The sequence below is a fragment of the Astatotilapia calliptera genome, chromosome 17, assembly GCF_964374335.1.
Source record: "Astatotilapia calliptera chromosome 17, fAstCal68.1, whole genome shotgun sequence".
Lineage (NCBI taxonomy): Eukaryota > Metazoa > Chordata > Actinopteri > Cichliformes > Cichlidae > Astatotilapia > Astatotilapia calliptera.
The window spans coordinates 13,944,190-13,970,461 of record NC_137438.1 but is presented as its reverse complement, the minus strand read 5'-3'; the positions used below and the strand labels follow the sequence as shown (position 1 = coordinate 13,970,461).

Here is a 26,272-nt window from a genome sequence, read left to right as displayed (position 1 = left end):
ACTTGCTGCTTTTTTTTTTGTGTGTGTGTGTGTGTGTGTGTGTGTGTGTGTGTGTGTGTGTGTGTGTGTGTGTTGTTTAATTAGATTTGACTGATTATTCGAGATACGTGGTTTTTTTACACCCCAGGGAACGCTGAGACTAAAGTTAACTTAGGTAATGCTTTTAAATAATTTTCCTACATAATTGCCATAAGACATTTTAACGTGGTTGCTAAGCTGCAAAACTCTTTTGTTTTTCCAACTCACCAGATCCTCAAGGTCATCAAAAAAGAAAGCGTTCCAGCCATCTACCAACCGCTGAGGAACAGTATTCCCATCAAAGATCTAAAAAGACATCACGTATCATTTAGAGCTATTTACTTCATGAAATTCAATGCAAACATAATTTTTAAAAAAAGACTCTTCAAGTTTCAGGCACAGCACTTGACTGAGTTAATCAGTGGTAAATACCTCCTGCAGGACAGGAATGACAGGTGGCTGCCTCTGCTGCAGAAAGTAAAGCACCATCAGGATGTAAGCATAAGAAGAGAGGCTCCCTCTGGAAGCGTCACCGATGTCACAGCGCTGTGAGGACAAAAAGTGGGTTAGTTACAGGAAGAGACGACACTCGTGGTGAAGGCTTTTTGTAAGAGGGCACACTAAATCATGTTATAGATCTTGTATTTTCTGTTGCATTTTCTTCCTTGTAAAAGAGATTTGATTTCAACGTTAAATAAAGGTAAATAAAAACACACTAACATACATGTGTTATGCTTGCAGTGAGATTTCCAATTTTTTTTGGGAAGAAAACCCTGCTAACATTTGTTGTAAAACCCGTTCCCAAATTCAAGTGCAGACATCAGAAGAATAAGCTCATGTATGTTTGAAAACATGCAGGTGGATATACGTTTATTTGTATACTGAGCATCATTGTATACATACCATCTTTTATATAACTGCACTTTAATATTCCTTATTTTTGGTTTTGTTTATGCACTGGCCTCAATGCTGTTGAGTCTTTATATAGCTTTCATTTACTTGCTGTGTTGGTTCTGTTACTCCCACTGGTATGGGGTGGGAGATCACTTGCAAATACTGAATTTGTGCTTCTTTGAAAACACCCAAGAAGGATCGTAGATTACTGAATACTCAGCCTGAGTACTCTGGTTACAAACCCAGATTGTCAATTTTCACATACCTTTGCAAAGACCTTCATTGTGTATCCCAGAAACTGCACACGTGGATCCAGAGCCGCATATGTAGCTAGCATCCTGGTGTTGTGTTGAGCCTAGAAAGAAGAATCCTCCAAATTCATTTATAATGCAACATATTTGACAATATAAAACATCTCTTATAACATTACATGACAACAGTCATAATGAGGGCATCTTCCACTCACCAGTGTGTTATAAAGGCTGATATCCCCCTCCAAACCACTCTGTTTGTGTTCAAACTTCACTATAGGCACTTTAGCTGTGGTGATAGGTAAGATGTTCCTCAAACCTGAGATGATGGAAATTATGAGATTAAAGTCAGTTTTTCCACACAGACAGGAGTCTCCTACCAAATTATTCAGGGGGAAATAATAGGAACACTTTAACTGACCTGTATGCTTCTTGAGCACTTTTGCAAGGCCTTCAATGATTTCTTTGCAGTTCAGCTTCTGTTCAGACAGATCCAAAAAAATAAATTAAACACTGATCATATGAAATAATGATCATGTGTTTATTCAAGTGAGTGCATCTGGATGTTTTGTCTGCTAACCTCTGCAGTTTCGTGGCCCTCCAGAGTCATGCAGATGTCAAGGTCACTGTCACGGAATCCAAAGCCATTTTTGGAAGATCCAAACAAGCAAAGCTGGGCTTTTTCTGTGGAAACATGGACGTTTTAAAAAGAAAACCAAAACAAGGCACATCAGTCTTTTAAAGTGTTCTCACAGTGATGTTGTACTCTCTAAACTCCATCCATCCATCCATCCATCCATCCATCTTCATCCGCTTTATCCGGGGCCGGGTCGCGGGGGCAGCAGCCTAAGCAAAGAGGCCCAGACCTCCCTCTCCCCAGCCACCTCCTCCAGCTTATCCGGGGGAATACCAAGGCGTTCCCAGGCCAGCCGAGAGATATAATCTCTCCAGTGTGTCCTGGGTCTGCCCCGGGGCCTCCTCCCGGTGGGACATGCCTGGAACACCTCACCCAGGAGGCGCCCAGGGGGCATCCTTGTCAGATGCCCGAACCACCTCAGCTGGCTCCTTTCGATGTGGAGCAGCAGCGGCTCTACTCTGAGCCCCTCCCGGATGGCCGAACTTCTCACCCTATCTCTAAGGGAGAGGCCAGCCACCCTTCGGAGGAAGCTCATTTCTACCGCTTGTATCCGCGATCTCGTTCTTTCGGTCACTACCCACAGCTCGTGGCCATAGGTGAGGGTAGGGACGTAGATCGACCGGTAAATTGAGAGCTTCGCTTTTACACTCAGCTCCCTCTTCACCACGACGGACCGGTGCAGCGCCTGCATTACTGCAGCTGCAGCCCCAATCCGTCTGTCGATCTCCGGCTCCCTTCTCCCATCACTCGCGAACAAGACCCCGAGATACTTGAACTCCTCCACTTGGGGCAGGAACTCATCCCCGACCCGGAGTGGGCACTCCACCCTTTTCCGGCTGAGAACCATGGCCTCAGATTTGGAGGTGCTGATCCTCATTCCCGCTGCTTCACACTTGGCTGCGAACCGTTTCAGTGCGAGCTGGAGGCCCTCACCCGATGAAGCCAACAGAACCACATCATCCGCAAAAATCAGAGATGAGATTCTGAGGCCACCAAAGCGAAACCCCTCCGCCACTTGGCTGCGCCTAGAAATCCTGTCCATAAAAATTATGAACAGAACCGGAGACAAGGGGCAGCCCTGGCGGAGCCCATCACCCACCGGGAACGAGTCCGACTTATTGCCGGCAATGCGAACCAAGCTCTTGCAACGGTTGTATAGGGATCGAATGGCCCGTAGCAATGGGCCAGACACCCCATACTCCCGCAACACCTCCCACAGGACACCCCGAGGGACACGGTCGAATGCCTTCTCCAAGTCCACAAAACACATGTAGACTGGTTGGGCAAACTCCCATGCACCCTCAAGTATCCTTGAGAGGATAAAGAGCTGGTCCAGTGTTCTGCGACCAGGACGAAAACCGCATTGTTCCTCCTGTATCCGAGGTTCAACTAGCGGACGAACTCTCCTTTCCAGCACCCTGGCATAGACTTTCCCAGGGAGGCTGAGGAGTGTGATCCCCCTGTAGTTGGAACACACCCTCCGGTCCCCCTTCTTAAAGATGGGGACCACCACCCCGGTCTGCCAGTCCACAGGTACTGCCCCTGATCTCCACGCAACATTGCAGAGGCGTGTCAACCAGGACAGCCCTACAACGTCCAGAGCCTTCAGGAACCCGGGGCGGACCTCATCAACACCAGGGGCTCTGCCACCAAGGAGTTGTTTAACTGCCTCAGTGACCTCGCCCCCGGAAATTGGCGGGTCATTCCCCTCAACCCCAGACTCTGCTTCCTCCTCGGAAGACGTGTCAGTGGGATTAAGGAGGTCCTCGAAGTATTCCTTCCACCACCTGACAATTTTCTCAGTCGACGTCAGCAGTGCTCCACCAGCACTATACACAGTGCAGGTAGAGCACCGCTTTCCCCTCCTGAGACGCCTGACAATTTGCCAGAATCTCTTCGAGGCAGTCCAAAAGTCTTTTTCCATGGCCTCTCCGAACTCCTCCCACACCTGAGTTTTTGCTTCAGCCACTGCCCGAGCCGCATTCCGCTTGGCCTGTCGATACCTGTCGGCTGCCTCCGGAGTCCCACAGGCTAACCAAGCCCCATAGGACTCCTTCTTCAGCCTGGTGGCTCCCTTCACCTCTTGTGTCCACCATTTGGTTCGGGGATTACCACCACGGCAGGCACCAACCACCTTGCGGCCGCAGCTCAATGCAACAGCTTTGGCAATGGAGACGCTGAACATGGTCCATTCGGACTCAATGTCCCCCAGTCTCCCTCGGAATGCTGTTGAAGCTCTGCCGGAGGTGTGCGTTGAAGATCTCGCGGACTGGGGCCTCTGCTAGACGTTCCCAGCACACCCTCACTACGCGTTTAGGTGCACCAAGTCTGTCCAGCGTCCTCCCCCGCCACCTGATCCAACTCACCACCAGGTGGTGATCAGTTGACAGCTCAGCCCCTCTCTTTACCCGAGTGTCCAGAACATATGGTCGCAGGTCTGCTGATACGATTACAAAATCGATCATCGACCTACGGCCTAGAGCGTCCTGGTGCCACGTGCACTTATGGACACTCTTATGTTCGAACAGGGTGTTCGTTATGGCCAAACTGTGATTAGCACAGAAGTCCAATAACAAAGCTCCTGTGTTCACTGAGATATTCAACATCTCTTTATCTCAGTCGGTGATCCCCACATGCTTCAAAGAGTCCATCATTGTTCCTGTCCCGAAGAAACCCCACCCTGCTTCTCTCAATGACTATCGCCCTGTAGCCCTCACCTCAGTAGTGATGAAGTGCTTTGAACGCCTGGTCAGAGACTTCATCATTTCTTCACTACCAGACACGATGGACCCACTACAGTTCGCTTACCGTCCAAATCGTTCCACAGACGATGCCATCTCTCATCTCCTCCACACATCACTCACTCACTTGGACACTAGAAGGGGGAATTATGTTAAAATGCTCTTCATAGACTACAGCTCTGCATTTAACACCATAATTCCCTCCACACTCACCACCAAGCTGGAGCATCTGGGACTCAGCTCATCTATGTGTCAGTGGATCTCCAACTTCCTAACTGGCAGACCACAGGCAGTAAGGATGGGCGGACATGTCTCAGCCTCCACCACTCTCAGCACTGGAGCCCCCCAGGGGTGTGTTCTGAGCCCCTGCTGTACTCTTTGTACACATATGACTGCGTGGCCACTACCAACTCCACCACCATCATCAAGTTTGCTGACGACACCGTCGTGGTGGGCCTGATCTCTGATAACAACGAGACGGCCTACCTGAAGGAGATTAGGAATCTGGAGAACTGGTGCCAGAGGAACAACCTCCTTCTAAACGTCAGTAAGACAAAGGAGCTGATAGTGGACTTCAGCACTAAGCAGGAGAGGAACTACCAGACTCCCGTCATCAACGAGTGCCCAGTGGAGAGAGTGGACAGCTTCAAATACCTCGGAGTTCACATCACGCAGGACCTGTCATGGTCCTGTCACATCAACACCGTGGTGAAAAAGGCCCGACAGCGTCTCTACCACCTCAGACGCTTGAGAGACTTCCAACTGCCCCCCAAGGTGCTCAGGAACTTTTACTCGTGCACCATAGAGAGCATCCTGGCGGGAAACATCTTAACCTGGTTCGGGAACAGCACCATGCAGGACAGACGAGCTCTACAGAGGGTTGTGCGGTCAGCTGAGCGCACCATCCGCTCCGAGCTCCCTGACCTGCACTCAATCTACAGCAGGCGGTGCTGGACCAAGGCCAGGAAGATGGTGAAGGACCTCAGCCATCCCAACAACAGACTGTTCTCTCTGTTGAGGTCAGGAAAGCGATTCCGCTCCCTGAAGACCAACACAGAGAGACTGAGGAGGAGCTTCTTCCCGCAGGCGATACGGTCTCTCAATCACACCACCACACAGTACTGACCCACACATATGGTTCTTACACACACACTGGACTTTCTGGACTTTGTTTTTGCACAACACTGGTCACTATATTCTTCATTTCCGGTTAATACTTGTACAGCTGCTGTTATTGTGTATATATTTATTTATATTTAGATTTCTTCATACATTCTTATATAGTTCTATATTGTGTATTTTGTTGTACAGTTATTTTATTTTCAACTTTAATTTATATATTTTATCTTATTCTCCCAGTTAAATTTACCCTTCATTCTAATTTGTGTTGTACAGTTATTTCATTTTTAACCTTACTTTATATTTTATTCCTTCCTAGTTAAATTTACCCTTTTTAATTTTTCATATTTATTTCCTATCTTATTCATAGCCTTTTCCTTTTTTGTTTTCTTTAGGTCACGAGCAGTTGTCCAAGCATTTCACTACATATCGTACTGTGTATGACTGTGTACGTGACAAATAAAATTAGAATTTGAATTTGAACAAAGCACCGCTCGGGTTCAGATCAGGGAGGCCGTTCCTCCCAATCACGCCCCTCCAGGTCTCGCTGTCATTACCCACGTGAGTATTGAAGTCTCCCAGCAGGATAACAGAGTCTCCAGGTGGAGCACCCCCCCCCCCCCCCCCCAGGGACTCTAAGAAGGCTGGGTACTCCGAACTGCCACTCGGCGCATAAGCGCAGATGACAGTCAGGACCCGTTCCCCGACCCTAAGGCGCAGGGAACAAACCCTCTCGTCCACCGGGAAAAACCCCAACGTACCGGCAGCAAGCCGAGGAGATATTAGAATACCCACCCCAGCCCGCCGCCTCTCACCAGGGGCAACTCCAGACTGAGACAGAGTCCAGCCCCTCTCCAGGAGACTGGTTCCAGAGCCCAAGCCATGCGTAGAGGTGAGCCCGACTATATCTAGCCGGTACCTCTCAACCTCACGCACTAACTCAGGCTCCTTCCCCACCAGAGAGGTGACATTCCATGTCCCTATTGCCAGTCTTGGCAGACGGGGGTCAGTCCGCCAGGGCCTCCGCTCCTGGCCGCCACCCGGCACACAATGCACCCGACCCCTATGGCGCCTCCTGCGGGTGGTGGGCCTGCGGGAGGATGGGCCCATGCCTCCTCTTCGGACTGTGCCCGGCCGGGCCCCATGGACTAAGGCCCGGCCACCAGACGCTCGCCCTCGGGCACCCTCCCTGGGCCTGGCTCCAGGGCGGGGCCCCGGTAATCCTATCCCGGGCAGGATAAACTGTTCCCTCGATGTTCTCTTCTGAATCGCTCTTTGTCTGGTCCCTCACCCAGGACCAATTTGCCATGGGAGACCCTACCAGGGGGCAAAAGCCCCCAGACAACATAGCCCCTGGGATCCCTGGGACACACAAACCCATCCACCACGATAAGGTAGCGATTCAAGGAGGAGCTCTCTAAACTCATTTCTATCAATTCTACAAAATCTGCTAATACTCATTAAGTTCATGGAACTCAACAGTCGCTTCACATTGAATGTATTCCTCAGTATATTGTGTCTTGTCAACTGCTCGACAGCTTTTAACTTAAATTGTGCAAAACACACAGTAACACTACACAGCAAAGTTACCAAGGAAATGGAGAGAAATGTTTGAGACTTTTGTTTGCAGTAGATTGTTTCAGGCTCACCATTGTATTCCTTCCTTATAAACCTCTCCAGGCTAGCAAGGATCTGCTCCCTCCTCTGCTGTTCAGCATGTGTAGGTGACAATTCATCTACCACAGCAGATGACACACACACACACACACACACACACACACACACACACACACACAAAGAAAGAAACAACGATGCCTTAATTATTGAAGTTTTTTCTTTTTTAACAACTGCTGAAATACTGGTTTCAGACTGCACAATATGAGAATTATCTGCTTTTGATGCCATTTGTTTTCTCGTGTATTAAAGGAATTTTTGATATGTTTCCTCAAGCTTTGTAGAGTCTTTACATTTTGATCAAATATAATCATAAGGTATTTGCCAGCTGCCCACCATATGCTGAAGAGAAGATGGGTTTTTATTTTACCGTATTTTCACAACCATAAGGCGCGCTTAAAAGTCTTAGATTTTCTTCAAAAAGTACGACGCGCCCTATAGCGCAGTGCGCCCTGTGTGTTGTAAGGAGGACGTAGTAGAGAACACCATGAGAACGCTAAAGGGTGAAGTGTGGGCGTTGATCGTATATACCGGACAATCGCACATACCTGTATAAAAGGACAGGTATGTGCATTATGTGGAACATCGTTGTTTTAACAACCCTGAAAATGGCAAAGAGACACGCTTATGAAGCACAGTTTAAACTGAAGGCCATCAGCTATGCGGAGGAACATGGAAATCGAGCAGCCGCGAGAGAATTTAAGATTAACGAATCGATGGTTCGCAAATGGAGGAAGGCAGAAAACAAGCTCCGGCAGGTCAAGAAAACGCAGCTGAGTTTCCGCGGACATAAGGCGAGGTGGCCCGAGTTGGAGGAAAGACTCGAGCGGTGGATCATCGAGCAAAGAACGAGTGGGAGAAGCGTTTCGACGGTCACCATTCGGCTAAAAGCAGTTTCACTAGCTGAAGAGATGAACATTGAACATTTCCAAGGAGGTCCGTCTTGGTGCTTTCGTTTTATGAAACGGTGCCATTTTTCCATCCGGACCAGGACTACGGTAGCGCAGAAACTTCCAGCGGATTATAAGGAAAAGTGAGTACCAAACTTTGTTTTGCTCCTGCTTTATTTTTAAATACGCACACTTGTATGCTTGTGTGTTGTTGATGATGACGATTACTGGTAATAAAAATGTGAGTACCAAACTCAGTTTTGCTCCTGCTTAATTTTTAAATATGCACACTTGTATGCTTGTGTGTTGTTGATGATGACGATTACCGGTAATAGAAATGTGAGTAAGGTACCGAACTCAGGTTTGCTCCCGCTTTATTTTTAAATACGCATACGGTACTTGTATGCGCCCTATAATCCAGTGCGCCTTATGTGTGTGTTAAATACAGTAATGGCACACATAACTGAGACTGCGCCTTTTAGTACAGTGCGTCTTATGGTCGTGAAAATACGGTACTCAAAGATAATGGCTATACAAGCAAAATGATTCCTTGCAGGAAAATGCTAAAGTGAAACAAGTTAGAAGTGCAATGTTCGCTACATACAGTAACATAGTTTGCAGAGGCCATCGAGGATCTCTCTGAAGCGGTCATTCATAGGGGGCAGAGGCTTCAGCTCGATTTTCTTAAAGTCTTCAGGGCACTCGTCCTTCAGGTGACCATCTCGTTTGCAAATGCTGCATACGACAGTTGGAGGCTGGAACAGGAAAATTAACGATGTCCAGGAACAGCTTTAATGTTATGTAAGAGTTCCGAATGTCACATATTGCAAAGCTTGAAAATATTTCCTTATGTTTGCTTTAATGTGTCTAAATACTGAAGCAAGTCATATTGTCGCAATCTTAAAAATACTTGAAACTGCCAGTGCTACCCCTCAGCCTCTAAGTAGACACACCTACGTTATCAACTTCAAAATCCTACATTGCCTTGTTCTCAAGTTATTACATTCACATGATTTTCAAATAAATAAACCAATTTAAAACTACTGACCCACCAACTCATCCATCCACCGATCCATTCATTCACTTTCTTATCCTATTCTGAAGCTTTCCCAGCTGTCAAAGGGAAAGAGGTGGGGACAAGTCTACCACAAGGCTAACACTGAGACAGACAACCGCTCACACTCTCATTCACAATCACTAATTAACTTAGCATGCATGTGTTTGAGGAAGCCGGAGTAAGTGGAAAATAACCCACAAAGCTACAGGGAGAACACGCAAACCACACAGTTATGTAGCATGAGCATCTAAGATGATGCTTCTTCTATACTACAGCAACAAGTTTAATGGATCTCTATTATAAACAGGTCAGAAGCTTTATCTCAAACTACATTACATACAAAATGTTGTGCCTTGCTAAGGCATTTACAAATATTTATCCAATGGATGGATGACATTAATTACTATTTACCTTTCCACAAGTGAAAATCATCTTGTCAAACACATAGTGCAGATCATCTGGTGCAACAGGCCCGTCATCCTCTGAAACTCCGTTATCCTCCTCTTCCTCTTCTTCTTCCCTGTCACTGTCCAGCAGGCCATTGGGGGAGGAGGAAAGTGTGTTTCCCTCACTGAGAAGCATGTCCATGAGGCGGGTGTCTAAAGTGCTCTCATTTCTTTCTTTGGATGGATCTGAACCATCTTCATCATCACTGTCAGGCTCTTCGTCCTCCTTTGATCCCTGGTGCCCTCTTTGAACACTCTGGCTTTTTTCTGCTTTGATGTTATTCTCATCCTTGTTTGTAGATGAAGGCTCTTTCTTCCCAGCTTCTTCCAATTTTACACCCTGTGCCCTTGGTTTCTTCTTTGTTTGGTGTCCTCCGGTGCCCTTTTTCTGAGGGCAAGCAAAGTACTTGTAAGCTGTTCTGAAACGCTCTTGGATGTACTCAAAGACCATCTGGCTGTTCAAGCTTCGAGCAACGTTCCTCTTCAAGGCAAACGGATCTAGGAATATAAGAATGAATGAATTTCTCCATTTCTCTATGCTTGGAAAGTGAGTTTTGCAATAGAACTATCTCTTACCTTCGATAGCAAGCCTGCGACGAGGCCAGTTCTTCACTTCCCTAGAGAGGAGGTCCTTTAAGCGGATGCTGATGATATATTCTTCAAGTGCAAATTCCAGTGTGTAGAAACGTAAAAGCTCCAACCATAACTGGCCCAGCGCAACATCTTTACCCACGTTGAAGGTTAGGCGGATCTTTAGGTGAAAGCAGCTATGGTTAGTGCAAAGCCCAGGGGCAAAAGCGAGAGTATCAACACTGTCACTGAGTTAGGTAAAACAAATCTTACCAAACCCTCTGAGTTAGGGGCATCATTGCGGTGTTGAGGTTTGGCTCTGCCTTCTCCCCTGGCCTCGTTTCTGTTCTCTCCCCGTCCTTCGGTAGAGGTCGGAGGTCTATGCTCCCACTGGACATACATGTCCATTGTAATTCCAGTCAAATGATATTCATCCACATGTTTGACATCAAAGCCTTCAATCTGCAGGAGAAAAGCAAAGCCAAACATAACAGAGAGTAGAAGCAAAGTAAAACAGTTAGCAAAGAGATCACTAGCTTGTTTTTAATAGCCATTTTAGCCTGTAGAATCTGATATCACAGCTATATTTTTACTAATATTTACTACTGTCGTACTTTTGATACATCGCAAAGAAGGTCAAAAGGCAGAAGCCTGACTGAAAATCAGTGGTCTTATGGAGTGATGAATCTGATTTTTAAATTTGTGATTCAAATCATTGTCAACACGGGAGTGTCTACAGTAAAACACAGCGGAGGCCCCGTCATGATTTGTGGCTGCATTCCAGCTAGTGGTGTTTGAATTTTGTCAAAACTAATGGAATTATGAACACTAAAAATACTGTCAGATTTCAGTACCATCTGGAAGAGTTTGGCAACAATTTCATTTTCAGCATGATAATGACACAAAAAACCAATGCAGTCAATTCATACAGATAGAAAAACACATAATGGAACACTGCCAGTCATGGAATGTCCCCACAGAGCCAGATCCCAACATTATTGAGGTGCTGTGGGATCATAACAGGTAGCAAAACAAAGCAAGCTTCTCTTAGAATGTTTTCACACCGGTTTGGTCAGTTTAAGGCTACATCCACACTAGCCCAGATAGATTTGAAAACGGCGTTTTCGCCTGAAAACGCTTCGCGTCCACACTAGCGTTTTCCATCGTTTTCACAGAGTTGTGCGTCCACATTGAAACGGCCCAAAACGCTTATATTCCAATAATGCGCATGCGCCAAAGCAAGTGAGAATTAAAGAATTTGAAGAAAAGCTATCTGGAGCATGTACAAGCTGATATTAATCATTTTTAGGACTGTCAAAATTGAGAGCAATGAAAACAACTGCTGTATAATGCCCTCCGCTATCTTTGTTTAATTGGTCACATGACTGCATCACATGACTAAAATGTGTCATCGTTTTAGAAAGTCTGCGTTTTTGAGTCTCCACACTGCGGCGGGACAGCTCCGTTTTGAAATGTATGTGTTTTCGAGAGCGTTTTCAAAACGCTGCGTTTTTCCTTGAGGAAAACGCCGTCTCAGTGTGGACAGGAGGCCAAACGAAAACGCATTAGTGTGGACGTAGCCTAAATCAAACCCTGTTCATTTTCCCCTTGGTGTGGTGTATTTGTTTAGGTGTAAACACAGTAATCACACTTGGGTGTCGACCAAAGCAACCGCACAGAGACACTTTGGAGGGGGTGATCTCACTACAGTTCCAAATGAACTTGAGTGGTTTGTTTGTGGCGTGAAAGTGACCCCAGCCCGAGCTAAGAAAGTGTCCTGTAGCAAAATATGCTGTTTATTCTCAATGTGGGAAAATGCTCTGCACTATAAACTAGAGATGGACCGATCCAATATTACGTATCGGTATCGGTCCGATACTGACCTAAATTACTGGATCGGATATCGGAGAAAAATAAAAAATGTAATCCGATCCATTAAATATCACGAAAGCACCTCACAAAACTTGCAACACGCCGTAACTCACCTCAGAACGTTAGCACGTCGGAGCAGTATGCATCACGTGATAGAGCGGCTGTGGCATGCAGGACCTGTCGGTGGTCTGGATAGCATTTGGAGCTTCGCTAGCAACCCGGCATTTCATCTCCGACAAAGTTATCCCGAGAGAAGTAAAGCAAGTGTGTAAGTCCATCTCTGAATGTTTGTAAAGCATTCCTGCGTTAAGCTTAACAAGTGATATATGGAGCGACTGCCTCTTCTTGCTGCTACTTCAATCATGAAACTGCTTAATGATCAGCTGATCGGCTTTTCTGTAGCGAGTCCATGTCTCTAGTTTGCTTTTGGCCCACTTTGCACCAGAAAGAGGAAACCAGCGGCTGAACAACAGCAGCACGTTTAAACTTGATCAGCTGTTGTTAGAATTTATTTAATATTACTTTCTACTCGAGGATCTTTTTCTAGTAGCTGACGCTGGTAACTGTGCAGGGGCGGATCTAGCAAAGTTTAGCCAGGGGGGCCGATAGGGCATTAACAGGGAAAAGGGGGCACAAAGACATACTTTTCTTTCTTATTCTCATTTGTCTCATTCTCAAATGTCTAGCTTTTAATAAATAATTATCTGACACCCAAAGTTTTAATTTGATGCAAAATGAGTAGAAGTCCATTACTGTATATAGTAACTATTAAGTCTAATAAAAAAAATACACGTGTATACACGTGTATACACGTGTATACACGTGTATACACGTGTATACACATATACACGTGTATACACATATACACGTGTATACACATATACACGTGTATACACATATACACGTGTATACACATATACACGTGTATACACATATACACGTGTATACACATATACACACATATATACACATATACACACATATATACACACACATACATATACACACACACACACACACACACACACACATTAGGGGTGCAACGATATTCGTATCGAAATTGAACCGTTCGATACAGTGCTTTCGGTTCGGTACGCATATGTATCGAACAATATATATTTTTTAATTTATTTTATCAACTTTTCTTCTGACGATGCTGTCTGTGTTGAGCGCTCAGTGAATCTGCGTTCGACTACTCCGCCTAGGCTGCACTGTCGAGCACAGATCCACTGAGCTCCAACCACATGCATTCAATCAAGCTAGCAAGACAGAAGCTAAGCTCATTGCAACATGGCAACTGCCTCAGTGCCTCCTGAAGTCGAACCTCCTCCACTGTCATTGAAATCTGGCGTTTGGAACTTTTTTGGCTTTCGTGTGAAGTATCACCCTGATGGTAAGCGCGTTGTGGACAAAACTACAACAGTATGTCGGATGTGCCATGCCATGATTAATTATATCGGTGGGAACACAACAAATATGAATGCACATTTACGCCGACATCACCCTAGTGCAAAGACGAGTGAAGGCAGCCAAAAACAACAACAAACACACATGCTACAAACTTTGTCGGAGTCATTTAGACAGCCGTTAGCGCATGATTCTAAGAGGGCAAAAGAAATCGACAGGGCAATTGCTACTTTTATTGCTGTCGACATGCGACCCTTTTCTGTTGTAGAAAACACCGGGTTTCGGGAAATGCTGAGAGTACTTGAGCCCCGTTACAGTATTCCTTCACGAACCTATTTCACCGATATCGCAGTTCCTGCTTTGTACAAGGAGACAAAAGCTAAATTAGAGACGGCAGTGTCAGCAGCACCCGCTGTTGCTCTGACCTCAGACGGCTGGACGTCAAGAGCTACGCAGAGCTACCTCACTGTCACCGCGCATTACATTGATCCGGAATGGCAGATGAAAAACTGTGTTTTGCAGACACGCCTGGTCGAAAGTCACGCCACTGACGACTTAGCCAAAGGTCTCTCTGAAGCTGTGGAAGACTGGAAGTTAGTGCGACCAAATGTGACAATATCTGTAACTACTGACAATGCGAAGAACATAGTTAATGCTGTCACAGCTGCTGGGCTGGGGCCACAAATCGGATGTTTTGCACATACAATTAATATAGCTGCTCAGAAAGGAATGGCAGTGCAGAAGGTTTCCCATCTCCTAGCAAAGATGAGAAGAATTGTCTCCTTCTTTCACAGAAGCACAACAGGATGCAATGTGTTTATGAAAAAACAGCAACTGCTGCAGCTTAGTGGAAAAAAACTGATTCAAGATGTTCCAACTAGGTGGAACTCCTCTCATGATATGATGGAAAGATACCTTGAACAGCAAGCTGCAGTGTATGCTGCTATGGCCGACAATACTGTGAAGAAGAGTATGAAGAACATTCAGAATCTAACTCAGGAAGAACATGCACTGGCTGAAAATCTTGTTACAGTCATGAAAACCCTAAAAACTGTGACAGTCATGATGTGTGAAGCGTCATCTCCAACAGCATCCATGATCCTGCCACTTAAAATGAACATCCTGAACTCTATGGCGCAGTCTGGTGATGACAGCCCAGCAGTGAGAGATGTAAAAAAAAAAAAAAACATCAGGGAGGACCTGGAGAAGAGATACGCTGATCCTGCCCTTCAGAATTACCTACACAAGTGCACAGCTTTAAATCCTCGATTCAAGTCCCTGCGACACTTGGATAATGTCACTCAGCTGAGAGTCTATGGAGCACTCACCACAGAACTTGTCTTGAGCATTGAACAAGTAGGTGTTCTTTTTTTTATTTTTGAAATTTTATTTAGCTACTGCTTCATTTATAAATATTATTTAAACAAATACAATTAACAGTTTGGTTGTTTATATTTCCTCAAGACCAAGCCGCAGGCACCACAGAAACTGCGACCTCCGCAGAGACTCAAGCAGCAAACTCTTCAGATTCACCATCAGCATCTCCACCAGAGAAAAAGTCGGCCATGAAGGAGTTGTTTGGAGAACTGTTCATTGCACAGAAGCCAAGGACCAGGTCTGCAGCCGAAGTGGCAGAGGAGGAAATTAACTTGTACAGGTTAGCAGACTGCATTCCCACAGATGATAACCCACCGAGATGGTGGAAGGAACATCACAGCTTGTACCCTCATCTTTCCAAGTTGGCACAGTGTTACTTGGTTGTACCTGGAACCTCTGTCCCAAGTGAGAGGGTGTTTTCCACAGCAGGTGACATTGTCACAGCAAGTAGATCTGTACTGTCAGCAGAACATGTGGACATCCTAATTTTTCTGAAGAAGAACATGGAAATTGAGTAAACTATGTTTTGGTTTGTATTTAACAGGACCGTTTATTTAAGTTGTTTATGCTGTATAAGCAGCTAAGTGCTAGCATTCCAGAAGATGAGTGTTAGGGGAGGTCCATTAAAGAGTGATTCATTTTATGGGTACCTGATTTGTTATATATGCTGCTGAGAATATACCCCAGAAGAAGGGTATAGAATAGCTTTTATTTGTATTTATTTTTTATTCTTTACATGGTGGTGTTTTTTTTGTTTGTTTGTTTTACATGGTGCCAAGTCTGCACAACAGAAAATATGTGAAGTATAGCTTTACCAGATTTAAGTTTTCATGTGTTTTCTGTACACTATAGAACATGGTTCTAAAAAATTTTTTTCATGTCAGGGATTGGGTGTGTTTGTTTTATATTCTGCCAAGAATAGAAAATACCATCAGGGATTCCCAAACAATGCAGAACTGTATGTGGTTGATACCTTGTTTTTAGAACATTTCAAATGTTTAAAAATATATTTAGGAAGGCCTTTCTGTGCAATACATTTTTATTTAAGTTGTTTTTGTTGTATATGCAGCTAAGTGCTAGCACTCCAGAAGATGTGTGTGAGGTGAGGTCCATCAGAGAGTGGTTCATTTTATGGGGACCTGATATGTTCAATATGCTCCTGAGAATTTACCCCAGAAGAAGGGTATAGCATAGCTTTTATTTTGGAAAAGGACATTTCTCTGAAATAAACTCGTTTCCAAACTCTTTTATTCTTTTATTATTTTGTTGTTTCAGCAACATTTCATTTAAAAACTGTATTTTTGAGTTAAAATAAATATTTATAATCTTAATAAATTACAAATTAAAAAAGGCATGAACATTTTTTTGTATCGAAAAAATATCGAACCGTGACACCAAAGTATCGAACCGAACCGTGAATTTTGTGTATCGTTGCACCCCTAATATATATATATATATATATATATATATATATATATATATATTAGGGGTGCAACGATATTCGTATCGATATTGAACCGTTCGATACAGTGCTTTCGGTTCGGTACGCATATGTATCGAACAATACAACATTTGTAATTTATTTTATCAATTTTCCTTCTGACGATGCTGTCTGTGTGGAGCGCTCAGTGAATCTGTGTTCGACTACTCCGCCTAGGCTGCACTGTCGAGCGCAGATCCACTGAGCGCTCCACACAGACAGCATAGTCAGGAGGAAGAGCACAGGGCAAGCTAGCGAGACAGAAGTTAAGCTCTCAGCAACATGGACCTCCCCCACTCTCATTCAGATCTGGCGTTTGGAATTATTTTGGTTTTCATGTGACGTATGACCCTGAAGGTAAGCGAGTCATGGACTAAAGTAAAACAGTATGTTGGATGTGCCATGCAATGCTCAATTACATTGGTGTGAACTAGTGTGTTAGCACAGTTAGCTCGTTAACGTGTTGGCCGTCTAGCCCCACACACGGGGCGATCGGCGGTAGCTCGTTAACGGAGATTTGCCGTGTTGTGGCGTTAAGGTCATTTCAACGAGATTAACCTGAAAGCACTAGTGGGAACACAACGAATATGACTGCACATTTACGCCGACATCATCCTAGTGCAAAGACAAAAACAACAAGCATGCTACTAACTTTAGCCGAGTCATTTAGACAGCTGTTAGCACATGATTCTCCTTATGCTGCTGAGAATATAGCCCAGAAGAAGCGGATAGTATAGCTTTTATTTCGGAAAGAGACATTTCTCTGTAATAAACTCTCTTTTCCAAAGATGAGTGATTCCTCAATCAGATACAGGGCTCGCAATATCGCTAGCCCGACGTCCTGGAGCTAGCGATTTTTTCAGTCGGGCTACCAAAATCTGCCCGTCAGGCTATTGTAGGAAAAATATATGTCAATGCTTTTGCATTCTTTCAGAAATGTAGCTGGGTAATTATGTCATTGGCATCGGTGAGCCACTGTCAATATGTGACATATTGAAGTCGCGTTTGAATTTGCGCTTGTTTTTTTGCTTTCACTTTGCAATCGCGCGAACTGTGTATAGAGAGCGACAGCACTGATCTGTGAGTGATGATAATTTGTGCACCAATTCCTCTGACATCGTCTTATTAATCGTTAGCTTACTATGCAAACATGACAAGTGAAATCTCCTGCAGCAAGCTTAAACATGTGAGAGGTTGATCGCGCAGAGAATCGCTGAGCTTATGTGAGTGCGTGTGTAAAAGCAGCAGGAGAAGTTATGACAAATCAGACTATAAGGCAAAAAGAAAGTCCAGCTTTATGGTTTCAGGGACAAAATAATTTCTGTGGCTGCAATATGACGAGCTAAATAACCAGGGCTGCACATAAGTGGTCCGCAGGTGCGCATTCGCTGTCAAAATAAAAAACACGCACAAGGGTTAGGGTTAAATTTAAAAACTGTACTTTTGAGTTAAAATATATATTTATAATTTTAATAAATGACAAATTAAAAAGGCATGAACATTTTTTTGTATCGAAAAAATATCGAACCGTGACACCAAAGTATCGAACCGAACCGTGAATTTTGTGTGTATCGTTGTGTATATATATATATATATATATATATATATATATATATATATATATATATATATATATATATATATATATATATATATATATATATATATATATATATATATATATATATATATATATATATATATACACACACACATACCCTAGTAAGCTATAGTACTTTTTCCTTTGGGAAGGTACCATCTGTGCAGTCTGCAATTTTGTTGAAGAAAGATGTTGAATCTATTTAATATTTCTTGAAAAATAATTGATTTCTCTGCATTTTTTTCACACTGCATCAAATTAAGGTTGATTATGTCGATTAAGCATCATGAGGTGGCGCGTGAAGGGTGGTTCCCTATTTTTTATTTATTTATTTTTGTTGTTGCTGGGAGTTGGAACGCTATTAGTTAGGTTGCTTAATATTTATGCTAAGTACTCTTTAAAATACCAGAATAGGGAGAATGGTGGTTCAAGTTTATTAGATTGATCAGTATTGCTGAACTATGAAATATTTTTTTTTGCATACAGGTATCACAGAATAGCTTTAGTGTAGTTGTTGTTTTAAACTTGAGTATGAACTTCTACAAAATGCAGCAAGATATTTAAAAAACAGTTTTGTTGATTAAAAAACACTATATCGGATTCATATCGGTATCGGCAGATATCCAAATTTATGATATCGGTATTGGACATAAAAAAGTGGTATCGTGCCATCTCTACTATAAATGTAAAAGCTCTGTAAGGTCTTGCAACTAGCTGTGAAATGAATGTAAATTCTCACTTTTCTCACACAGCACTTTCTTCCTGTATTACTTTTATTGCTCCCACCCCAGATACATCTGCCTAATAAGCAGACTGACACATTTTGATTGGCTCGGAGTTCACTTGAATTTTTCTCTATGTGAAAACCAACCAAACCATTGTAAACCTGTAGTTTTTCCCCAAACTCATCACCTAATTCAGACAGAGGAACTATAGGGTTTTTTTTAATGTTGTATATTTGCACATTTTAATAAATCATTATATCTTTTTACAATTTCCTAGCAAAATATAAAGAAATAAAAGGTGGCCTAAAACCTTTGCACAGTACTGTATGTTTAAATCCCCAAAAAACACTTTCTTTTAAGATCTTTTAAGGAAATATGGCAGCTTTGCAGCCTTAAAAGATCACCTAACTGCAGATTAAATGTATATGTAAATGTATATTTTTCTAGCCTGCCATGCCACTTCTCACTCTAGATTGTTAGCTGCCCAGTTTTGGAAACATGAGCTATAGAGATGATGTGCTTAAAGCATCAAAAATACTTTTAAAATATTCATAACCAACATCCTTTCCAAGAAATGTTTTTCCGTTTACACAAAACGATCCACAAACAGTTTGGTTTGACGGGTATATAAGAACTACTCTTCTTCCTGTCTAAGGAGCTTGAAAAGTAAAATGTCTGGACTTCAAGTTTCCTTGAAGAGGTTTCACCTCTCATTCGAGAAGCTTCTTTACTTTTAGAACTGAAGAAGCTTCTCGGGTGATTCAGGTGATTGGATGCCGGATCAAATTAAAATTTGACAGATTACAACTTAAGTGTGAAAAAGCTATAAAACCTCTGTATGTTACTCAATGTCATTGTAGCAGGTGTGCATCATTAGAGTGGCATTACTTGTTCAACCAGCACAACAAGTAGCTCCGTCACTCACATAGAGAAGCTACTGCCACTAGAATTGACACCTTCTCATATCCTGTTCTGCAGGGGATGTTTTTAGACCTTACACTATTTAAAAGCAATGAATCTCAGTGAGCAACATTAGATCAAGTTTGTAATGAAATCATTTCTGTTCTTCACCCTGTGTCATCCACATTTGTAACCATGTGGAAAACTGCAACAAGTCTCATAAAACCTATTTTATTTGTTTAATTTATCTTTTTAAAAACTAACAGGAAAAAAGATCTGCTAAACATTTCATAAACAGTGAGTTTATCATTACCTTCTGATAAATGCATAGATATAATATAGGTAGGCATCTTTAAAGAAAACTAATGATTTACAGCATCAGAAGAGTTTTCGTTATTACACAGGCAGAGCATACAGCATAGTGCTCAAAAAGTCTGATGAGATAATCTAAGCAACAACACGGGATATTTTTAGTGTTGTACTTTTGCATCAATGTGTCCATTCGTGACAAGAATGATACAATTTTCCATCAACGTCTTGTATTTACACCTAGTTTCCAAATAGAGACTCGAGCCATGTGGGATTGTTTTTTTTAACCAAACTATCCTGAAGACACACAGACAGAAAATGTGGGTCATTTTGTCCATTAGATGCTCAGACACTGTCAACATTACACTGTCTGGGCCCTGCTACCACTGGTAAAACCTTTGACATAGGGCTGCTCGATTATGGCAAAAATGATAATCACGATTATTTTCACTGAAATTGAGATCTCGATTATTTGACGATATTTATTTAACCCTTTAAGACCTACTATAGAACCAAGTCCGCCAGAGCTTATATTATTTTTTTTACATGTTGTAGTGCCATTTGTGGGAGAATTTCAAGTTGCTATACAACTGTTATAGCCCATATTTTAATAATATGTATGCATTAAGTCCATAGTAACTACATTAATTGCAAAAAAGTGCAATAAACTACAAAAAAATTGAAAATCGTTTTTGTTTTGTTTTTTAACATATATTTCTACTTGGAGAAATTTAAGAGGCTTATCCCTCAAAACTTTAAATACAAAAAAGTTGCAAAAAATAGTTTACAACAACAGGAAATTTATTTTAAGTGTCTTCATAGTTTTATTTTGGAGATACACCAATTTTTATATATACTGCAGGAAAAACGAAAAAACAATCCTATGATGCAAATTTGCAAAGAAAACAGCATGTGCATCAAAATAAAATATTTCCAGCAGTGCAATTTGAGTTCTAAGCATCCCAGAAACTATTCAGAAAAGTCAAACATTACTTATAAAAACTCCAGTATAGGTTTTTAAGGCCTACAAGTAAAAAACTACATTTTCCGCGAAAATGACATCACTTCCGGTTTCGGCCAGGAAATGGCGGACATGTGATAGTTCGCGCTGACGTCTTTTTCAAAGTGGGAAGTGTTACGAACAGCTGATCGGATCGGCAAAGCGTGTTTCTGGAATATTATGTTTTTGTTCCTGCAAGCGCTTTTTATGCAATTTTTGCAAAGCTTTATGTGGAAGGAAACTGTGACCAAGGACAAGCTGATGGCATAAGATGTAAGTACAACTCCTCTGGTTTCATATGCAAAACCAATTATTGCGCTAGCTTACACGGTTCAGGTTCTACAGGGATTTAAAAATAGTTACGCAAAACGGAGCGTGCTGCTCTGACCAGATTTAAAGGGTTAACAATAACAATGTATTGAATAATGACTTTAAAAAATAATATAAAATAGTGTGCAACACCACTGAAGTTTTTTTTTTTACCTCTCTTTTCAACCAACAGCAGTCACTCTCCTCTCCAAATAACTTCTGCTTAGCTTTCCGAGCTTCCCTCGGGTCCTCTTAATCAGCGGTCTCCAACCTTTTTTGCGCCACGAACCGGTTTATGCCCGACAATATTTTCACGGACCGGCCTTTAAGGTGTCGCGGATAAATGAGGGAGGGGCTAATAATCGGCTCATTCATTTTTAATGATTGTTGAAAGCCCAGATCGTAATCGTGATTAAAATTCGATTACCGTATTTCCCGGACTACAAAGCGCACCTGAATATTAGCCGCACAAGCTAAAATCAGGGGAAAATCCTGTTTTGTACATACATTAGCCGCACCTGACTAAAAGCCGCAGGTGTTTCAATGTTGACTTATCATATGTAAGAGAATATGCACAAAGGGAATTGTCAGGAAAGAGATGGCTGTTTGGAGACACACCCCTTTTATTAATATTTTGAAAAACAAGTTATGGGTACATATTTGCACATGTAGTACATAACAGTAACCTACAGCACACCAGAAAAATAGATTCGGACTACTTTTTAGGCTCAGGTGAAGTGACACGGAGAAGAAAAGTCAGTCATTCACCATCTTTCTCTTCTTCCTGCACTCGAAAACCACCAAAGTCCTCTTCTCCAATGTCGGAAACGAACAGGCTCAGGATGGCTTCGTCATCCACTCTCCGCTTCTCTCCTTCGTTGTCACTTTCAAAACCAAAGAAATCCTCGTTGTCAGTGTCAGAGTCGAACACCCTCAGAAGGGCCGTGGCGGTGTCCTCCTCTCCATCATGCAGCAGTCCAGCCCTTCAAAATCCGTTGGTGATCGTGGATGTTTTCGCACTTTTCCACGATGTCAGAATCCACCGGTGGAGTTGGGCATAACTTGCTTTTCGCAAGTTTATCGCCGCTCGTCATCCACGCCTCCCGCTGAATGCGTAGCGCTACTTTGAAGTTTGTTTTTCACGCTACTTCGTACGGCACTACGTTGCCTGGCGGACGGACATGTGACTAACATACCACTCTTGAACCTCGATCCTTCCGCCAGGCAACGTAGTGCCGTACAACAGCGGAACAAACAAAACAAATCGTCTTACGATATCACAAAAATCATGGAAAATCCATAGAAAAGCCGCACCTGACTAAAAGCCGCAGGGTTCAAAGCTTGTGCAAAAAGTAGCGGCTTATAGCCCGACAATTACGGTAATTGAGCAGCCCTACTTTGACATGATGTGAAAGTGTCATATGATGTCAAAATTTGTTGTTGCTCTAGTAACACTATGCATTTGTGTTCTCTAATTTGTAACCTTACTTGCAAGTTGCACTTGCAGAGTGCAAACAGTGGATGGAAATTGTTGATGTGGTTACATGGTGGGTTTACCGCTTACCACAGCGGGTTAAAAAACTGAACCCAAGACTGAACATTTTTCAGTTTTAATTAGTGGTGCAACGGATCAAAAAATCTCACGGTTCGGTTCGGATCACGGTTTTAAGTCACGGATCGGATCAATTTTCAGATCAGCAAAAAAGAAAAAAAGAAAAAATTTAACATTTACCTATTAACTTTTTAAGTATTTTTTGCCTATTAAAAACATTCAACTCAAGACTTATTCCACGCAATTATATAAAAACAAATTAAGGTGCAAAATAGGGCAGTACAGGGCTTTATATTTACCACTCCGCTGTGATATAATGAGCGGTCACGTAGCTTTCCGTTGACCTGGAGGTCCACCCGTTTGTAGTTGGGCAACAAAAGATGCCTGGGACAGTTCAGCCATAACGTTAAACTTTTCCTGCTCATACATGCCTGGGTACGATCCTGTCACTGAAGTGGACGCGCAACGGGATATCATAGTGTGGCTCAAGCACGTTCATCATAGTTTAAACCCCTTGTTTTGCACAAGGGAATACGGCCTCCCGTCTGCAGCTAAACACTCCAGTAGCTTTTGTAATAGCTTTAGCCCGGTCGGATTGGGCAGCAAAGGGCTGCTTAAATACAGCAAACTCCTCTGCTCCTCCACTTGGACCGCTAGCGCTGACCATAAATATCGCTTGACAGACTGACCATGCGCACCATACACATACCTTTTTTCCTTCTTTTTCGAATCTTCGGATCACGTGCGTGCCGAACCGTGGAGTGGGATCGGTTCGGATTACGGATCAACCGTGATCCGTTGCACCACTAGTTTTAATATATTACACTGCTGTACAGGCTTCTGAAGCATTACACAGTTAAGTTACTTTAGTTATTCTTAACTGTTCTTAACTAAAAGGTTAAGCAGTTATATGTTTACTTAAGATTTCCACTGAAAATCTATTACTTCTAGGCTGGAGGCAGAGCCTTCAGTTTTCAGGCCCCTCTTCTGTGGAACCAGCTTCCAGTTTGGATTCGGGAGACAGACACTATCTCTACTTTTAAGATTAGGCTTAAAACTTTCCTTTTTGCTAAAGCATATAGTTTGGGCTGGATAAGGTGACCCTGAATCCTCCCTTAGTTCTGCTGCAACAGGCATAGGCTGCTGAGAGATTCCCATGATGCATTGAGTTTCTCCTTTTCAGTCACCTTTTTCACTCACTATGTGTCAATAGACCTCTCTGCATTGAATCGTACTTGTTATTAACCTCTGTCTCTCTTCCACAGCATGTCTTCTTTCCTGTCTTCCTTCTCTCACCCCAACCGGTCGCAGCAGATGGCCGCCCCTCCCTGAGACTGGTTCTGCCGGAGGTTTCTTCCTGTTAAAAGGGAGTTTTTCCTTCCCACTGTCGCCAAAGTGCTTGCTCATAGGGGGGTCATTTGATTGTTGGGTTTTTCTCTGATGTATTATCGTTTGGTCTACCTTACAATGTAAAGCGCCTTGAGGCAACTGTTGTTGTGATTTGGCGCTATATAAATAAAATTGAATTGAACTGAATTGAAAAACGCCACGGTGGTTACCTTTGTGTTCATATTTGAGGTATGCTGTGTCACTTGGTATAATATTGCATCACTACTACTGCACTATAATGCTGATGCTGCTGCGTCAATACAGTTCACACTTTGAAATAGGTAAAGTGTCACTAACGACAGTAACTCTCTGAAGATGAAGGTGGTAAATGCCCTTCATTCACTTGTACTTATAACTGCTGCTGCTCAGAAGCTTTATGCTCCAATCATTGTTCTGTATTTTTTTTCCCTATACTCTCAAAAATCTCATTGTCGCAAACTTTATGGAAATACTCTCAGAAATCTCAGATACAATTTTGAGACTATATCTCCCAACTCTATTCCAGGTTCTAAAATATAAAGAAAGGGATTTAAAAATAATTTTGTTTAACGTTGGTTATTTGCCAAGGAGCACAGATACAGAGTGGCCCTTTCTCAGTAACTTACCCAGGGGCCCAGGTAGACAGGGAGGATAGGGTCTTTTCTCTGCTGCAGGAAGAAGATCACCATGAGGGCAAAGGAGTATGAAGGGATGCCACCTTCAGCCTGACAGTCAATGTGACACAACTGTGTGGATAAATACATAAAAGAAAAAAAAAAATCTATTTTTGCTTTCAGCAAAACATCAAAGCAAAATTTGGTCCAAACAATACATCATACAGACCAACAGATCATCTGTGTTTGCCATTTGGGCATATAAGTTTTATATTTGCACACAAATGAGGTTGAAAATAACTCTTTTAACAAGAGATTTAAAAAAACAAAAACAAAAACCCACTTCCATTACATCATCATTATTTCTGGTCCGTCAGTTTTCATATCCAAAACATCCACTATATCCTTTGTGCCATTTCATAAACACATTAATTATCAAGTATCATGACACAAAGATACTTTTGCAACATGCTGAGAACTAAACAAAGGACACATGTATTAGGTGTATGCATTCTGAGTGTCCGAAACAGGCTTACCCTTGCCCAGTAGCGGAAGGCCAACACCAGTGAAATCAGTCTGGGCTCCAGTTTAGACAGGGCTGCCAGATGATTGGTCGTAAGACAAGCAACATCATTTCCTGCACTCACTTTACACATCAGACCGCTGTGAAGAAACAGAGGTGGGGGAAGATGACAATTAGCTGGACCAAATTCTAACTGTCATAATGTCTCACTGGCTCATGATCTGAAAAAGAGGTCACATTAAAAAACAAAAAACAATACCAGACTGCAGGCCTCAGTGATTTCCCACACACAGGCTTTATATAGGCTGGGCACTTAATACATTTTGATAATTCACAACTTACTTTAGAATTTTCATATTTATTTTTGTAATATATACAGTGGACATAAACAGTGTATACACTTTTCCCATTTTTAATGTGACCTAGAAGCCTTTACAATTCAACTGACAAACAAAGTTGTTAGGAAAAAATATATTCAAAAAAATTAAGCTAGTTGCATAAGTGTCCACATCCTTAAACTAATACTGTGATAAATCAAAAGGTGTTACAACAGACTTCCTGGGAACATGCCTGCCATCAATTAAGAGACTCTGATTAACCCCAAATAGAGTTCAGCTGCTGTCCCGATCTTCACTGTTTTCTGCTACGGCAGAAGTCATGGTTTGCTAAGAGCCTAAAAAGCATCAAAGTCTAGCGGTCGAAAGGTATTAGTCAGTTTTTTGTTTTTTAAAAACCACTTACAAAGCATTAGATATATCATATACATCAAAGTGGATAAAAGCAAACAAAAAACTGGTTACAGCTTACAAAGAAATGCATCAACTCTCCAAAAGGCATGAGAGAAAATGTGTTCCAATCTGATAAAAAAAAAAAACAAAACAATTCTGAAAGGTAAGTGTGGGTGGGAGGAATGGAAAAACTTCTATCAAAAGTGCATCA

The 26,272-nt window shown here is 42.6% G+C and overlaps 1 protein-coding gene across 6 annotated transcripts in view; it reads right to left on the bottom strand.

Annotated features, from left to right (window-relative positions):
- The window catches only part of tut4 (terminal uridylyl transferase 4), a 42,803-nt gene that overhangs the window by 9,107 nt on the left and 7,424 nt on the right, over positions 1 to 26,272 (bottom strand). For all 6 annotated transcript variants that reach the window (XR_013902728.1, XR_013902729.1, XR_013902730.1 and 3 more), the window contains exons 10-22: positions 25,347 to 25,473; positions 24,823 to 24,942; positions 10,571 to 10,759; positions 10,304 to 10,478; positions 9,693 to 10,225; positions 8,829 to 8,979; positions 7,310 to 7,396; positions 1,744 to 1,847; positions 1,585 to 1,642; positions 1,379 to 1,482; positions 1,178 to 1,267; positions 451 to 564; positions 247 to 324 (exon numbers count right to left, since the gene is read on the bottom strand). Coding sequence is in view for 3 of the 6 variants with exons in the window: in XM_026147012.2 (XP_026002797.2) it covers positions 247 to 324; positions 451 to 564; positions 1,178 to 1,267; positions 1,379 to 1,482; positions 1,585 to 1,642; positions 1,744 to 1,847; positions 7,310 to 7,396; positions 8,829 to 8,979; positions 9,693 to 10,225; positions 10,304 to 10,478; positions 10,571 to 10,759; positions 24,823 to 24,942; positions 25,347 to 25,473 (1,930 nt within the window). In the remaining 3 variants the exon portion in view is untranslated. The remainder of the gene's footprint in view (positions 1 to 246; positions 325 to 450; positions 565 to 1,177; positions 1,268 to 1,378; positions 1,483 to 1,584; positions 1,643 to 1,743; positions 1,848 to 7,309; positions 7,397 to 8,828; positions 8,980 to 9,692; positions 10,226 to 10,303; positions 10,479 to 10,570; positions 10,760 to 24,822; positions 24,943 to 25,346; positions 25,474 to 26,272) is intronic.